Here is a 16,973-nt window from a genome sequence, read left to right as displayed (position 1 = left end):
CGGCGGCGGCGGGCGGACTTCAGCGGCGTCGGCGTGTTCGCATTGGGCGGCCAGTGGGGGGGACCGGCGACCAGCGGCGGGGCATCGAGGTACCCGCAACCTCGACGGGCTGGTTTCGCAACGCCCAGCACAGCGTTCGAACCTGCCAAGTGCGGGTGGAGGTCCCGTCGCCTAGGCGTACCTGGGTACCAGCACTCCCCGGGCAGTCAGCTTCAGCGAAGAGCCCTGCCCGTGTGGCCTGGCTGGCTCACCGGGGCAACATCACCACCACCAAACGAACGACGAATCCCATGAGTTACTGCAGAAGCAGCAGCACGGTCGTCGATGATCTTCCCGTCCCTCGACCACCCGGGCGTCACATCGTCCCGCCTCCCGCTGGCTGGCCCTACCGCCGCCCATTGGCCCGGTGGCACGGCCTGCATAGCGGTCGGGGGGCAACTGGGCGGTTAAAGGCGAACGAACAAGCAGGCAATGCAGGCAAGCAACCAAGCAGGCAAGCGAGAGGGCGCAATTGCTACCTGAATGAGTGACGGAGCGACTGACTCTGTCCACAATGGCAACACGAGGTGCCGCAGGGTGGCGCCGCGGGGAGCAACGCCGAGTTGGGCAAGGCCGTGTCATCCATCATCAGGTGGTGGCCAGACCAGCAGCAGCCCGGCGCGACGCATACGAGCGTCCGATTCACAGCCCAGCCATGTTGATGCGTCCCGTGGTGCCGGCGCTGCCGGGGGGGGCCTCCCAGGGAAGCCAATTCCATCCGTCCAAGCCTGCGGAGAAGTTACCCGCTGGGACAGGCAGACGCTGCGCCGCTGGAATCAATCCACGGCGACTGCAGGGGGGGTTCCTGGTCCTGCGCTCGCGCCCGCTGTCCGAGCTCCCGTCTTTCTTCAGCGCCGTTGACGAGAGCCACGGTGTGGGACGCTGTGTGTTGTTGGTCCACCGAGGCGAGGCAAGGGGCAATGGGCGCATCGTGCGTCGGAGCCAGCGTGGCGGATCGCACGCGCGATGCCCAGATCACGCTGACCAACACAATAAGATCCATGAGCGCGAGAGCGTGCAAGGATTTGGATTCGGATTTGTTGGCTCGGCACGACGCAGCACGACAGCGACAACGTGACGTGAGGCGAAGCAGCCCAGCCCGCCCACCTCGAAAAACGTCCATTCTTGGGAGACGTGCTAGTTGCGGACGGACGTCGTCCGCGCCATTACACAAAGCGACTAATCCGTCCATCCATCTGCCGGAGAATGCTGCGAAAATTCAAACCCAGGTGCTGCTGCCCATGGTGTTATTCTCCTATTCTCCTCTGCTATCCCAATCCTTCAGCCGCAGCCTCTGCCTCTCCCTGACCGGCCGGCGACTGACGGTGGCCGCCGCGGCGGCAACGGCGGGGCGGCTCGTTTACAAGGCCCGGCGGCGACGGATAAGTGAGGTACGTACCCCGTAGCTCCAGACAAATACGATGCAGAGCCGGCGTCCCATTGGGTGGCGCCGCGGCAGCTCGGTGTTTTGGGCGTCTTTGGCTGCACCTTTTTTTAGGCCGGCTGGCAAATTCGTGTTTTTTTTTTTCTTCCATCCATCCATCCACCCATCCACATCTTCTCGACCCCTTGCCTGCCATCTGGAACCCCTCCCCGCCCGCCCGCCGCCCGGGGTGTGCGTCTTGGGTGGTGTGTGTGTGTGCGTGTGTGCGCGTCTGGCCCCATCGCAACGCTTCGCAGCGCAAGCAACGCTGTACCCCTGCTCCCGGCAGGGCTCCCTTGGTCGCCATGGTTCGTTATCCGTCCGGTCCGACTGGGCCAGGCCGCCTCGACGGGCACAGGGGCATGTTGATGCTATGCTAGGTGAGGCTGTGACTTCGTATCAAGCCTGGCTGTCGTCGTCACCTGGACCGTTCGCCGTGCCGCCTCCGCAACGCACCGAAATGCAGTCCATGCATGCCATGCAATGCCATTGCTGTTCCCGTGCGTCCCGCCCCATCCTTCACAGCTGCGTTCCCCTCTTCTCTGGCCCGGCCAAGCTCCAGCTCCATCCCAGCGCGCAGCACGAACGCGGGCTAGCTCCAAACTCTGAGGCAGAGAGCAGAGCTCACAAGGTTCAAAAGCACAACAACCACACGCGATCGTCGCGCGCCCGCCCGTCGGGCCGGCCGCTTCTGGCTGGTCTGGAGGCTGCGGCTACGGAGGCAAAATGCGCAGGGGGGCGGAGACGGCGGCTCTCTCTGGCGGCGGGCATGGTCTGGCACACAAAACACCCGGCCGATGCCACCGGGCCCCATCGCGCGTGGGCACTGGCAGCGCAATCGCCAGCAAATCAACGTGCGCCGCCAACGCAATCGGGACGTGAGGGTCGGTTCGCCGGCAGTGCAGCGCTAGTCAGGGGGTTCGCGTCCAGGCCGAGGCGACTCTGCTGGTGCCAGCTCCATGGCGAGAGTGAAGATGTTGCGACGATTCAGCTGGCGGCGCCTTGGCTGGCAAGCCAGTCTCCTCCTTCATTTCGCGAAGCCCGGTTTTTTTCAGCCGTGGCCGGCCTCGACAGCTGATCTGGGAAGGGGGAGCTGGGCTTTGGCTCGGCCTGGGATGCTCGACGAGGATGCGGTCGCCGTCTGCCGAGCTCACGATCGGCGCCAGACTTAGCACGGGCGCTTGTGCTCGATATGGTTTTCCGCGATCAATTCTTTGATGAGTTGATTCACTGATAGCGGGAGCCCCGTCGAGTCCTGTGATTAAGCCTCATCGAGTGTCTCGGCCAGGCACACGTTTGCGGGTGTCTCTGGATCGGAGACAGCGTCAACGTTGCAGCTGCTGACTGCCGTGTCGCCATGGCGTGCTGAGTCGCGCCACGATGGCCCTGCAGCGTGCTCCATCACACGACAGGAACATGACAGGAACCTGATGGGAACCCGACAAGACAGAGATTGCTGCTGCCCCTGTCTCGTCTTGTTCCTCTCCTGCACGACTCGCTCAAATCTGTCTCGCTCCCGTCTTGCACATGCCCCTTTTCATCTGCCGGCCCCGGTGACGTCGTCGACTGCGGCCGCGGCAGCCCATGTGGCTTCAAGCCCGCAGCCGCCAACCGTCGTCGTTGGCTGCTTGCAGCTTGAGGGCCGGTGCAACCGTCCGCGATCGACACAGTACTCACCACACCGCAACACCGTGCAGCCCAGCACTGTGTGTGCCGCACAGCGCCGTGCACAAGAAAGACCAAGTAATAGACGCAACGAGAGAGAGAAAGAAAAAAAAAAAAGAGGCTGCTGTTACGCTGTTTCCACTCCATCGCCGGCGCCGGGCGTGGCGCAAGCCGCCCAAAAGGGGCAAGGCCGCGCCGCTGGCGGCAAACGGCGATTCCAGTCGGCTTCTGCCAAGCCAAACAGAGTTTCCAGCCGGCGGCCAGTTTCATTCTCGAGCACGAATCGACGTACGGGCCTTTGTTGGCTGGCCACCAGAGTTTTGCGCGCAGCCAGACTGGCCAGCGAGCCAGAGAGCAGAGGATCGGGTGGATGAGGTGGATGAGTGGGTAGCGACCGAAACGCAGTGGCCCCATTGCCCCTCCGGCGGGTCGCTCGGGTGTGGCTCGCTGCTTTGCCTAGCAGCGGCCGTGCCCGGTGCCTGAGCTGGAGCGCTGCACGAGCAGGCAGCCTGTTGCATGCGCTGACGTCGCTAACGAGGTGGTGTGTTGCCGCTGTGCTGCGGCCGGAGTATTGGTGGAGCGCTGGGGCACAGGGCTATTTTGGAGGTATCGTGATCCCCTGGGGCCTGGTCCCGGGTTCCATCGCCGCCAGCTCGCCCTGTAATGTCCCCGCCAGCGATCCGGTTTTAGTGGTATTGGCTCGTACAGGCATGCCCCGTAACGGAGCCCTCAGGCCCCCTTGAGGTACCCTCCCGTAGAGCACCGTAGCAGCTGGACGCCTCAGCAGGGGCACGCGGGCAGGGCAGTGCTCGGGCACCTCCGGTCTGCCCGTCCGGTGAAGAATGGCACGGGGCATTGCCTGGGAACACTCTACCGTTGTGGGGCGGCGCTTCAGTTCTTCCAGCGACCTGACAGAGAAGCACAGTAGGCGCTGCACCTGGATGGAAGTCTTCCGCACACCTCACTGCACTCGCTGCACTTCGTCACGAACCAACAACACCCTTTGACAACCACACAACAAAGACGACGGCGACGACGACGCCCGTCCTCGACGACTGATCGATCGCTCCGGCGCGCTCTCACTCGTTTCGCGCGCCTGCACCCGATTGACCGCTCTCACTGCGTCCTCTCGCTTCTCCTCCTCGGCGTCCGCTCGCTCGATCCGTCCGATCCGCCCTCGCTGCCCGTCCGTTCCACCCGTCGTCGTTCGCTTGCCTCGCTCGCTCGCAACACCAACACCACAAAAGCCTGATCGCCGTGCCTCGATCCAGCGGCGGCAGTCCGCCCGCCAGCTCGCCACCATGCTTCGCTGGCTCGTCAACTTCGGCTTCCTGGCCCTTCCCATAGGTGTCACCATCGGCATCCTGCTCGGCCTCCAAGCACAGCGACACGCCACCGGCGGACCGCCCTTGTTCCAGCCTCCCGACCAGCCTGGCGGCGCGCCCCCCGTCAACAACAAGCTCACCTACGTCCAGTCCTGCAGGAAGGAGGATGGCATACATCCCAAGGTCAAGGATGGCTACCAAGAATTCACACGTGAGTTTTACCGCCCCGTAATCCGGCGCAATGGCCCGATTGTTGCACAGACTCGACGGTGGGCACGTATCCGTGCTCCCTCGTCGCGTCATCTCCTGGCTTTTGGGGATCCGTGTTCTGCATGAACCCGTTCGCCAAGGCGCCCTGGAACCTTGGCCTGTTCGCCATCACAACTTGCATCTTGCTGACCCTTGTTCCCAGTGAATCCCAATCAGTGGGGTACCAAGGCGGGAGACCCCGGCTTTTTGTGCATGAACGTACGTCTCAGCCAGAACCTTCAGCGTTCAGCCTCGCGGTTTGCTAAGATGTTGCGCTCTAGGTGACTACGTTCAACAACCAGACATATCCTACCAAGCACACGGCGCCAGAGTGGACCATCTGGTGGCAGTATGACCCTATTAGCGGCTCGGGAAACAATGTGCACGCCTTCCCCAACGTTAAGGTCGATGGCAACGTGTTCCCGCAGGCCGTCAAGGATGTGTCCCAGATCGACTTCGACATGCAGTGGCGGATGAGACTGGACAATGAGACCGGCCCAACGGACACGGACGCATTGACAAAGGGAAACGTCAACGCCAACGTGGCAGTCGACATGTTCTTGGATACAGACAAGGCCTCGGCGCAGTCGAGCGAAAAGGCCAAGTTCGAAATCATGATCTGGTTTGCCGCCCTCGGTGCGGGAACCAAGGCTGTAAATGAGCAGGCCGGCAACGAGGTTGCAAAGTACACGTTCAACGGCACGGATTTGTGAGTAGCCCCGGGTCACCCTCGTTGCCCTGCAGATTCATTGCCCTTGATGTCCCTTGCTGACCACGGTCCTCCTTCAGCGATCTGTTCGCCGGCAAGAACGGAAATGGGCAGATGGTGCTCACGTGGAAAGCGCAGAAGACCATGGATGACTTCCACGGCAACCTGTACCCCTTCATCGAGGAGATCCTGAAGCTCAAGAACGCCGACTACATCACCGACAGCCACTACCTGGGATACCTCAGTTTCGGCTCCGAGGCGTACTTTTCCGCCGACCCCGTCACATTCCATGTACCATCAATGGCGATTAACGTACAGAAAGCATAATGGCAACGGCGCAATGATTCGATGATTTGGGAGTTTGTGTATTTAATAGAGAACATATCAAGAGCAGCGCATTTTCTTTCATTTTTTTTTTTTTTGGAACGCTTCCGTCTGTGGCGACTGGCCTATGGAGAGTTTGGAGAGATGTAACCCGGACTAATGCTGCGATCACTGACTCTGGCGCGAGCAGCAGGCTTTTTGCTGCGCCTCCCGTGTCATCCGGACTCGGTGGTCATACTAATATGACTTCAACTACGCCGCTTGGATCAGACACCGTCCGCCAGACGGGCCAGAGAGGAAATGGATCTTGGGCTCCATGTCCCGGTCCGACATGCCCTCGAGCGACGACATCTGGGCATCCGGGAAGGTGAGGAAGAAGCGCGCGGTGGCGAGCCGCAGTTCAATCTTGGCGAGGTGTTGCCCGATGCACACTGGGCAGCGTCCGTCAGCAGAGTTCCCGACCATCGTCAACTCAAGCAAAGAGGCGAGGAGCAAGTCTCACCACGCGAGCCGCGGCCAAACGGCATGTACGAGTCCTTCATGGCCTTTGTGGGTTCCGCCCACCGCGACGGGATGAAGGCGTCTGGCTGCGGGAATACGACGGGATCCCGATGCATACTGTAAGCCTGGGTGCTGACAGTCGTGCCCTCGTCGAACCAATATCCCGCCAGCTGGCATCCACCGGAGGGTACCACGCGCGGCAGTCCCGACGGCGCCGCAGAGTAGAGCCGCAGCGTCTCATCAATGACCTTCTCCAGATACGGCAGGTCTCGCAGCTGCGCCTCGGTGTAGTCCTCCGGCAGCGTGCGCAGCTCCTTCACCAGGGCGTCACGGATGGACGGGTGGCGGCAGACGGCCCACGTCAGGTACGTCATGGAGTTGGCCGTGGTGTCGCTCCCCGCGACGATGTACGACTGGGCCTCGTCGCGGACTTCGCGGAAGGGCATCTTCTCGTCCTCCTCGGCCTTGAAGACCTTGGTGAAGAGCGTCTGCTGCACGAACGTCGTATCGTTCTCGACAACGCGGCGGTAGCGGTTGAGCGAGTCTGTCGCGTAGCGCGTCATGTTGCGGCTGGCTTCTACGGCGGCTTGGAAGACGGGTAGGCGGAAGGGCGTCTGGTATGCGAGGCGGACGATGGAGGGGAAGGAGGCGCGAATGGCGCCTATGCGGCCAACTCGTTCCAGCTCATGCGCGTACTCGTTTTTCTACACGGCGTGTTAGTCAGTCCATCAGTCCATCTCGGGATACAGGAGGTGCCAGTCAGTGGGCATTGTTCGGCGGGCACTCACACGTCCAAGCTCGAGCATGCGAAACGAGTCCCCAAAGGTCAGCTGGCCGATGATATCCGTCGCCATAAAGAGCCACCACTTGAGCACGTCCGCGGACCCGCGCGTCTTCATCTCCTCCTCGATGCGCTGCACGGCGAGGTCGGACAGGGCGCGGATCTGCGGCATGACGGCCTTGAGCGACGACTCGGACATGGGCGAGGCGAGCAGCCGGCGGTGGCGCCGGTGGAAGTCGATGCTGACGGTGCTGAACATGGACTCAGACCCGGGCGACACGATGCGCCGGTAGAACTGCGACTTGACAAACGTCTCCTTGACCGTGTATATCGTCTTGACGGCCTCGAGGTCCGTGATGTCCACCTCGTTGGGGGCGATGCGCACGACGGGGCCTTGAACACCACGTCAGTCAGTCGTTCAAGCTCGCCTTGACCATACTGTGAGTGATCTCACCATATTGTTCGTGCAAGGCATGCACGTAAAAGCTCCTCGTTCCGTACAGGAAATGGAGATCAAGCACAAGGCTCGTCCAGTTGGAGTACCACGGTCCGGGGACCTTGGATGCCGACGAACGGGCGACCTGGACGACGGTCCGGGCAAGCACCAGCGCCAGAACCGCCCCGACGAGGGCGATTATGCCGCCGCTCACTGTAACAATAGCCATGGTGTGATTTCTTTCGACTTCTGACCTTTCGTTCACACTCGTCTCTTGGTGGACTGTCGATGGCGATGTTGGGTCTGAATGCTTCCCCTCTGCCTCAACCGTCCACGCAACCCCTCAGAAGACTGTTACATGGGGCGCCTTTATTATACGCCACGGCAACACCACATACGAGTAGTCAACTGTAGCAGCGGCAAGGGGGCCATCGGCCTCTCGTGTCCCGGACATGCCACCCATCACCTGCACGCAGAACAGGGTCCTGGTGGATGGCCGGCGGCATCGTTTGGGGGCGCGACGCGAATGCAACGCCAAACGGGGATTTGGCCGGCACGTCGCTTGTCAGACCTTGTGGAAGCAAAGTCCGGGACAGGAACATCACGAGAGCACGGCGTACGTCATTTCCGGCTCCGACGGCGCGAACGGCCCCCCTTCGGTCTTCTCCAAGCTTCTCTACGTGCCGGGTCGGAGAGTCGGGGACGCGAAGGGTGTCAGTGAGGATGGGATGCGAGAGACGGCGCGAGTGAGTTGCATGAAAGTGGTGCCTCGTCGTGGCGGCGGACCGGGCAGGCAGGCACCATGTGACGCTGCAGTCGCTCGTGGCGGAGGGTCACGTCGTTGTGTAGTACGCGGTGTGCGTCTCGCAAACAGGCGACCCGGCGCGCGCAGTATAGGGGAATTGGATGGAGTGGTCGGTTGTCGAGGCGGCAAGGTCGACTAGCCCGCACGTCTAATACGTGCGTACATGTACGCCATGCGCGATGTGCCGTGCCGTCGGCCGAGAGCGGGAACAATGAGTGCCGAGGGACGGGAAGCGATCGGTCATCGCACAGCACCCCCGCCCGCGGGATCCATAGCGGCATGAGAGAACAACAAGTAGCAGACAAGTCATTGACCATCGTGCATCCTTGGTGTTAGCAACGGGCATTGTTCGATAGGCTGCAGAGGGTTGTCAACCAGTGGAGAGAAGGCGGAAGCGTGGAGACCGGCGGCCGCAGCGGCGGTGGAGGGGACGAGGAGACAGGCTGTAACGCTCTTAACGGCCGATGAGCAGCAGCGCGCGGTGCGAGTGCATGTGCGGGGGCCGGGCGGCAGAGCGGGAGGGCCGGAGGGGCGCAGATCGGCCCGCCGTCACTGTCTTCCATGCAGGTTGATGAATGTTTCGATCTACGAAGTAGGGGAGATATTCCCGTGTCCATGGAGACTCCACGCGGTGCGGGACGTAGCGAGCGGCGGACAAAGTGCGGAGATGCCAGGCCGCCGCGATGGCGATCCGGCTGGGGGTGGGACAGGGCAGAGAGGACAATGGGACAAGGGGGTTGGTCCTGTTGTCGTGCGACGATATCGGTTGAAGTGGTGCGTGAATGAATGGAGAGTTGTTTGCGACTGGAAAGCCTGAAGGGCATGGATAATAATGGGTGATTCTAGCCTGCGGCGGGCGATGCCGGTGTAAGTGGTGTACATGAAGGAATGTGCCGTGCTTCGATTCCGGGCATCTTGGGGAGAGCCGTTGGCCGCCATGCCCACAGAGGGCCAAATACACAAGACCCCCGGATTCTGACGGCCTTTACTATGGAAACCTGCTTTATCCTTGTGAACTCTTGCGATTGGGTGCCAATGTGTGTTTTGAAGTTTGCGAGGATTGACAGTTCCGGCTTTTATCCCGGCTTACACGCGGGACATGGACGCGAGATGACACGGAGCTGCCATGTACAGACACGCAATATTGTGCACGCAATAGATGCCGCGTAGCTTAGCCAAACTCGAGACACCTTTCATGCAAGGGTAATGTATGGCAACGGCCACAATTATTCCCAATCGTGCCTACCGACTGCGCTTCTTCTTTATCACGCACTTCAGGTGCGATGCAGGGTAGCTTGAATCACCAGCACCAAGGATGGCCATGTCTGCCACGAGGAACAGAATTAAACCCCGCAAAGCAGTCTTCAATCACATCAATGACGATTGCTAGCGGCTTAAGAATTGTCCTGTACGACAGCTGGAGGCTGGGCGTCGAGGTTGTGTCGTACTGCCGCGCCCGCACGCGGCGCGCTCGCTGCGTGTAGCTGCCTGCCGCTCGGTGGATACACAGTTACACACGTCACCAGAGCCTGGATGCAGCCCGCGTGCATGACTCGATGGCGGTTTCAGCAGAGACACAATAATAGCGTCAATACTGCTTGTTCCGGAAGGTCTGGCCCCGGCGCCGCTGAGTCAACGGAACAATTGCCGTCTGCTTTCGCCGGTCGTCCCCCGTTGTGCCGGCAACATTGACGTGCGTTGGAATGGGACACCCGCGACATGGCTCGGGTCAAGTGGAGTGTCTCGGTGCTGCGCCTGCGTGGATGACGACAAGGTACAGTAGTATTAATATCAGTACTGAGTTAGTGACACGTACTGTACAGCAACCGAGGAATTCAGAAGTCCGGTCTCCCAGCAGCTTGCCCGGAATTCCATTGTGCCATCATCACCAATGCATCCTGCAGCACGCTCCTGCATTCCGCGTCTATCCGCTAAATGGGCGTCATCGGGGCCACAGGTCCCATGATGCTCTCCCCAAACGCCGCCGCCGTCTTGCCGCAGTCCGCAACAATGTTCTGGCCGTTGACTGCGGCCGCCAGGTCCGACGCCAGGAAGACGCCGAGGCTGGCCACCTCTCCCGGCTCCGGGATGCGGTCGTAGTAGTACGGCGACTTGCCGGCACCGCCCTGCCGCCCGAGCGTCGCGTCGAACTGCCGCAGCGCCTCCTCCTTGCTCAGCGGCGGCGTCTGCTCCTGCGTCTTGCCCTCGGTCGCCGCCTGCGACGTCGCCATGATGCTCGTCCGGATGAAGCCCGGCGCCATGGCGTTGACGCGCACGTGTGTCGAGGATAAGTGCACCGACGCCGACTTGACCATGTGGCTCACGGCGGCTTTGGCGGACGCTGTCCGTCGCGTGTGAGCCAACATCCCTCCTTACATGCAACGTCCAGTAGACGCGCGAGGTCCGCAGGGCGATATCGGACACACACGGTGATGTGAACTTACCATACGAGATGTCGGCCACCCCTCCCGAAACCCCGGCCATCGAGCTGGTGACCACGATGGAACCTCCCGGGCTCGTCTTCTCCGCCGAAAGGTTGCTCATACCCTGGCCGGCATAGCGAATGGCGAGGAAGAAGGACCGCTGCATCACCGCATTGACGCGGTCGTAGTATGCGGCGTTGGTATCCTGCAGCGTCCTGCAGTCGCGCACCGGGGCGCTCAGTCAGCGCCACACGTTTTCACAAGTCGGTGCTCCATCTCGGCGAAAAGGGAGGGGTCGACGAGCCGGTTGGAGATATCAAGAGAGGAGTTCGGCGGCAAACTGACCTGAAGCCTCCAATGCCCGCGTTCGCAAAATAAAAGTCCAGTCGGCCATGGTCCGCGATGGCCTTCTTGACCACGCTAATGGTTTGCTCCTCGGACGACACGTCCAAGATCTGTCCGTGAACCTTGCACGCCGACCCCGCGGCGCGCACCTCTTCTTGTAGGGAAGGGACGTTGGCCAGGGTGAGGTCCGTGGCGTAGACGGCTCGTGCGCCGGCAGCGGCGAGCGAGAGGACCAGGGAGCGCCCGATGCCGTGAGGGGATCCCGCCCCCGTGACGATGCCCACCTTGCCGGCGAGGAGCTTTGAAGAAAAGGCCATGACGACAACGAGCTAAAGCCGAGGCCGGACAGTGAGCCAAATTGAGCAGTTGGTTGTACAATATGTCAGTCTGGGAGATGTTGTTCAACCACCAGACACAGAGCTCTACTCAGTCTGCGGTGCCTGCGTCTTGTGTACGAAGCGCGGTTTCGTTGCGGGGTGCATGAAGCGTCGTCAACAAGCGGGGGAGATTAATAACCGCCAGGCTCACGCTTCGCCTTCAAAGCCAATAGCTTCATGCTCGTTCAGGAACGCTGCGCGAGCCCAACACTCAGGGTCCGGGCTCCAAGAAGAACCCGGACGCTGCCACGGAACCCGCGGCAGCTACGCAATGACTGGGGTCGCGGAAGCCGGACGCCAAGCGCCTTGCCGCACGGCCGGCCACGTTAAAGGGGCAACTGACGATACATGATGGTATTTAATGACTTTATACGATTATATACGGTATGTACGGATGACTGCAGTATGTACTATGGGTGAGTGTTTTGGCTGGCGGGAGAAAATCCGTAGATGAAGACAAGTCGTAGATGGAGTCATTTCGCCAACGCCCATAAACCGACGACAATAGAAGGGGGACTGGCGCAAAGTGCGGCAGCCTGCAGTCAGTTGGCATGGCTGTCAATGCGGCTACCGAGCGTAAAAGACCCCGTGTTAAGCGCCTGGCCACTCCACTCATCCAAGGTGGACTGAAAGTAGCTCCAACTGCAATCGTCAATGAGCGGATTTTGCAAGGATAAGGTGAGCGCGGCATCCAGTTGTGGCGCTGCCCTGCCCAGATCCATGGATCGCGACTCGATGAATGCCTCGGCGATGCGCAGCAACGACTGGCAGAGCTCGTACTGCGGTTTGCACGACTCGACTGTGGAGGCAATCTGCTCGATGGAGTCCAGGACCCTGCGCAACAGCGTGAGGTCGGCGGCATCCGAGTTCCCGATGCAGTGCAGGAACGTCACGATGTAGGGGGTGAAGGAGGTGAACAGCAGGATCCTGGCTGAAGGTCAGCGGGACTAGATGCTGAGCGGCAAACACACGCTGGCGAGGGGATCACCCACCAGTCTGCATACATGGACACCGCATTTGGGCCCAGATTGACCGCACGGGGATAAAACACCAGGTGTGCCTCGAGCCCCTGCTTGGCCGCCTTGAAACACTCAGGCGATATGTCGACAATGGCGTTCGACGAGGTCGCACCTCGATGAAGCAACGTCAACACCGAGTAATACGTGACGTCTACGCCAGAAAAGGTTGTCTTGAATATATGGCTGTGGTAGGCGCTCGAAAAGTCGATCTTGTGCCAATCGGCATACCACTGCCGCAACTTCTCCGCGAGGCTCATCACGATGTGCTGCCGCTCGACAGTGTCGGTGTTGCGCGACATGGGCGAGTACAGCTGCCGGTAGATGTTGGTCTGTATCGACGAAAACTGCACAAAGGACACAAAGGCCTCGTCCCAGGGGGCGCGCTTGGGGTCCTTGGACACGGTGAGAGGCGGCGTATCTACGTCGTACTCTTGGATAATGGGCGCGCGACCAAGTGTCAGCGACAGGCTCGCGTCGGACATGAAGACGTGCCAGAAGAGGCGGCGCATCGTTTCGGACTCGGAGAACGGCAGGTTGTTGAAAGTGTCTCTGCGGTGATAGCCCAGGGCGAGGCAGTGCTTGGCCGCGGCGGAGACGAGGTTCCATTGCAGCATCTTCTTGCCCCGTAACTGCGAGTCGAGGGCCTGTCATCGTCAGCCGTCTGCTGTGGAAGAGGAGTGGATAAGCATACCGCCATGGTCAAGGCCAGCGTATTCTCATACGTCGGAATGGCCGCCAGCTCGTGCGTGTCGAGGCCGGCCTGAAAGTTTGTCCAGCAGATGTCGCGGTATCGCTGTACCTCGTCCGGCGACAGGCCCGAGCCCGGGGTGCACTGCAGCTCCCACATGGAGAAGTAGAGCATGCCGTGGAAGAGCGTCAACTCTCCGGTGGAGAGCGGGTTGACGGGAAAGTAGATGCGCTGGCACAAAGTCTCCAGCTGTGCGAGGTCATGTACGGGGTGGAAGAGGAAGAGCAGCGACTGCGTCTCTGAGGCGACGGAGTCAGCGTTGGGTCTCGCGCGGCAGCTCATTCGAGGCTCTGTACAAACCTCTGAGCACTCTGAACAATCGCAAGACAAATTCCGAGGGTATCAGCTCCATATTGAGCTGGCTTGAATTCTGTTTGCCGCCAACCGGTCGGTCGACGGGTCTTTGCTCCTGTATCACATTGCGCAGCGCCTTGAGCTCATCCATGATCGTAGGCGAGCTGGCGGCTTCGGGCGATGTGAGTTCCGAGATCTGGCTGGCGAGGTAGGCTTGACGACCAAACGACGACTCGCCCTCGAACGGGATCGTGCGGTTCGCGGATGGAACATGGTGACTGGATTGCACCTTTTGAGAGAAGCTTTCGTGTTGGGGCTGTTGCGGCGAGACATCCTGCCTCGCATTCTGTGCCAGGACTTTCTCAAGCGTTTCTTCTAGCCTGGCGAGGCGCTTTTGAAGAGTATCTAGTTCAGGATTGTTGTTGCTGGCGACAAGTTATTAGCCACGGAAATTCGAGGCTCTGAGTGGAAAGGTCACTACTCACTCGCTCTTGGTGGGCGCAGGAGGCAGAGGCCTGTCCGAGACGATCCGCTTCGTCCCTGCCGACTTTGAGTGTCCTACGGCGTGGCAGGGAATACTAGAGGTCACGCAATTGGAGCATGGCACCTGGCGATTGCACCGTATCTGCAGAGGCCATCAATCAACAATGGCGTCCCGGCTTCCGATAAAGACCCTGTCTCGGATCATCACACTGTACTTCGTACCTTGCGGATGCGACAGTTTTGACACTGACGGCGAGCAAATCAGCGGTCGAGACCCTTCAAGTTTCCGTGCCGCCAAGCAACGGAGAGTAGATTGGCATGGGGTTGTTTCGATCTCGAAAACCTGGGGTAAAGCTTACTGCACGGGGTATGACATTGTTGGTTCCCATGGCGCATCATCAAGGGACCACGCATGCATTGATCTTGTGCCCAGATGCCGGTCCGCGTGGTGCGTGGCCGCGGGCTTTCATACCGGGCGGCCGCCCCGGATCTCTGAGCCGCGGGATCCGCGCGTGCCGCGGCGCACTTGGTGTTGGCGTCGGGCCTCGCCGGCGCTGGCGGCGCCACACATTCTCCTGCGGTTTTTGACTTCGGGGTCGGGGTCGGCGGACACTGCGAAACTGCGACCGCGGAACGGGGTGCTGAAAGTTCAGCAAACCTGTGATGGCAATTACAGCGCGGCCCCTGCTGGAGGGACAAGTCTCGACGGGCTCCATGTCACTGTTCAAACCATCCGACATTTGATCTGCAGCATCAAAGCCAGCGGATTGTGAAGTTGGTATACATGTGCTCAAGTTCACATTGGTGATGTACATGCTGCATTCCAACTTTCCCCAAGCTGCAACGAGTGGGTGGATTCGGGTGCAATCTCACAAGCTTCTCTTGTTTGCCTGCCCATGTCATTGTCACTCTGCATCGCAGTTGATGGCTGTGACGCAGCGAGTTACGTGTCACATGAAGAGCAGATTTCGACCTCAAGGATTCTGAGTTGACTTCATAATCATACGTCTCAATTGACAGCGGCCGATGCTAGTTCGATCGCACCACGGTGAACTTGGACCAGTCCTTGAGCGCGTCGTTACAAGCCTCCCACCAGCCCTTGACGCCCCCAAACCAAACCAGCGGCTCCTGTCGCTTCCCGGGAATATTCGAGCCGTTATACCACGACGGCGTCTCGTGATGCAGCACCACCTGGAAGATCTGGTACGAGAGCTCCGCCCAAGCCGCCGCCGCCGCGGGTGACGTCTCGAGAGCGCAGACCCCGTCGTCCTTCATCCGCTGCAGGACCTTGGTCACCCACTCGACCTGAAGCTCCAAAAAGGGCGGCCCGTTTGCGAGCGACGTGGGTGCCTGCGGGCCGTACAGGAAAAAGGCATTAGGAATATCCGGCACCATCATACCTAGATGGGTCTTGATTCCGTCCTTCCACTTCTTCTGCAGGACCACGCCGCTCTTGTCGTGGATGTTCATGTCGTACAGGCTTCCTGTCACGGAATCGTAGCCTGTTGCGAACACGACCACGTCGAGTTCGTGAAGCTTGCCGTCCTCAGTCGTCGCGCCGTTGGCCACAAACTCTCGAATGGGCGTCTTCTTCAAGTCCACAAGCTTGACATTCGGCCGGTCAATCATCTCGTAGTAGTCCATTTCCAAGCTGGGCCGCTTCGCGCAAATCCACTGGAATTGCTTGAGAGGCGCCATGATGTCGCGCTTCTCGGGGTCCGAGATGCGCGCGCGGACCTTGCTCGCCCAGAAGTCGTACACTTCTGCATTGGCTGTCTTGTTCATCATGTAGTCGGGAAACAGCGAGGAGAAGAACGCGTATCCTCCTCTGGCCCAGAGCCGCTCGTACAGCTCATGGCGCTCGTCCCGCGTGAGGTCGTTGAACGAGAACGGGCAGTCGTTGTACGCATAGCAGTGACCGCTTGCGTACTTGGCTTTCTGCCAGAGGCTCCCGTAGAGGCTTTTGAGCTCCTCGGCTTCGTTCCGGGGGATATCGCGCTGGCCCATTGGGATCGCTGTGCACGGGTTGCGCACAAAGACTGTCAGTTCGCAGTCCGTCTTGGCTAGCTCCTGGACAATCTGCAGCCCGGACGCCCCCTGACCGATCACACCAATCTTTTTGCCATTGAGATCGAGGTTCTCCGGCCACGCCGCAGGGTGAACCGCCTCGCCCTGGAAGTCACTGAGCTTCGGGAAGTCGGGGATGTAGCGTTTGTTGCTGCTCCCAGCGGCGAAGATGACATAGCGACATGTTGCTGTTACACCCGAAGCGGTGGTGAGAGTCCAAGTATTTGTTGTTGAGTCATGCTCGACCTTGGCCACCCTGGCGTTGAAGATTGTGTCCTTTCTCAGATCCAGAGTCTTGTCCAAGTGCGCAAAGTAATCCCGAATCTCATCACTACCGGGGAAGCGCTCGGTAAAGGAAAAGTTGTCGTAGACCTGCGGCAGGCCAAGCTGGTAGAGAGGCGTTTCCGAGTCCACTCGCGCGCCCGGATACTTATTGAAGTGCCAGACCCCGCCAAAGTCTTGCCCAGACTCGAGTATCTTGGCTGTGTAGCCCTGGCGCCGGACCTCGTGAAGAGCATAGCATCCTCCGAATCCCGCACCGACGATGATGACGTCTGCGGTGACGGACGTCTCACCGTTCGTGGACGTTGTTGCTGGCATGATTGTGACTCTGGGGGCGAGCAGGTTGACGATGGTTCAGCAACGGTTATGACAGTGCTATAATTCTCGGAAAACACGTTGGTCGAGGAGAATGCTTTCGTCTCTTCTTTGTCACGCTCGGAGCCCGTTGTCCAAATGTATGTAATTATATGTTGTTGGCTCGACGATCCGGCCAACCGCCCAACATGAAGGCTGGTTTCAGGTTTTATCCTGGCCCTTCTTTCGCTTAACATTCGCCCGGGTCAAAGCGAAGAGACAGCATTGGCACAAGTGATCGCAGTGGAACCGCCTCCCATGCCTAGCGACCGCCAACCGTTGGTGTTGGTGTCGTTGGATGCGCGTCGTTCATTTGCATTTGCG

General features: G+C 60.1%; 5 protein-coding genes across 5 annotated transcripts; 1 reads left to right on the top strand and 4 right to left on the bottom strand.

The window, feature by feature from the left end:
• Positions 1-4,428: 4,428 nt before the first annotated feature.
• On the top strand, positions 4,429-5,737 carry PLICBS_009826 (uncharacterized protein; the record flags this gene model as incomplete). Its single annotated transcript, XM_018328362.1, has 4 exons — positions 4,429-4,663; positions 4,865-4,920; positions 4,983-5,410; positions 5,491-5,737. 4 exons carry the CDS (start codon positions 4,429-4,431, stop codon positions 5,735-5,737), a joined length of 966 nt encoding a protein of 321 aa, XP_018173048.1.
• A 249-nt stretch (positions 5,738-5,986) lies between these two features.
• On the bottom strand, positions 5,987-7,681 carry PLICBS_009825 (uncharacterized protein; the record flags this gene model as incomplete). The annotated part of the gene is made up of 4 exons (XM_018328363.2): positions 5,987-6,165; positions 6,237-6,939; positions 7,024-7,409; positions 7,471-7,681. The coding sequence occupies 4 exons, from the start codon at positions 7,679-7,681 to the stop codon at positions 5,987-5,989; spliced, it is 1,479 nt and encodes a 492-aa protein (XP_018173049.2).
• A 2,507-nt stretch (positions 7,682-10,188) lies between these two features.
• Positions 10,189-11,342, bottom strand: PLICBS_009824 (uncharacterized protein; the record flags this gene model as incomplete). Its single annotated transcript, XM_018328364.2, has 3 exons — positions 10,189-10,598; positions 10,702-10,895; positions 11,026-11,342. The coding sequence occupies 3 exons, from the start codon at positions 11,340-11,342 to the stop codon at positions 10,189-10,191; spliced, it is 921 nt and encodes a 306-aa protein (XP_018173050.2).
• Positions 11,343-11,944: 602 nt separating this feature from the next.
• On the bottom strand, positions 11,945-14,322 carry PLICBS_009823 (uncharacterized protein; the record flags this gene model as incomplete). Its single annotated transcript, XM_065601723.1, has 6 exons — positions 11,945-12,329; positions 12,395-13,065; positions 13,113-13,408; positions 13,470-13,888; positions 13,949-13,978; positions 14,306-14,322. 6 exons carry the CDS (start codon positions 14,320-14,322, stop codon positions 11,945-11,947), a joined length of 1,818 nt encoding a protein of 605 aa, XP_065457795.1.
• Positions 14,323-14,975: 653 nt separating this feature from the next.
• Positions 14,976-16,613, bottom strand: PLICBS_009822 (uncharacterized protein; the record flags this gene model as incomplete). Its single annotated transcript, XM_018328366.2, has 1 exon — positions 14,976-16,613. One exon carries the CDS (start codon positions 16,611-16,613, stop codon positions 14,976-14,978), a length of 1,638 nt encoding a protein of 545 aa, XP_018173052.1.
• Between the last annotated feature and the right edge of the window lie 360 nt (positions 16,614-16,973).

This window comes from Purpureocillium lilacinum, assembly GCF_023168085.1.
Source record: "Purpureocillium lilacinum CBS 284.36 DNA, scaffold_7, whole genome shotgun sequence".
Taxonomy (NCBI): Eukaryota; Fungi; Ascomycota; class Sordariomycetes; order Hypocreales; family Ophiocordycipitaceae; genus Purpureocillium; species Purpureocillium lilacinum.
The sequence above is the reverse complement of the archived record's forward strand: the minus strand, read 5'-3'. Positions and strand labels throughout refer to the sequence as shown.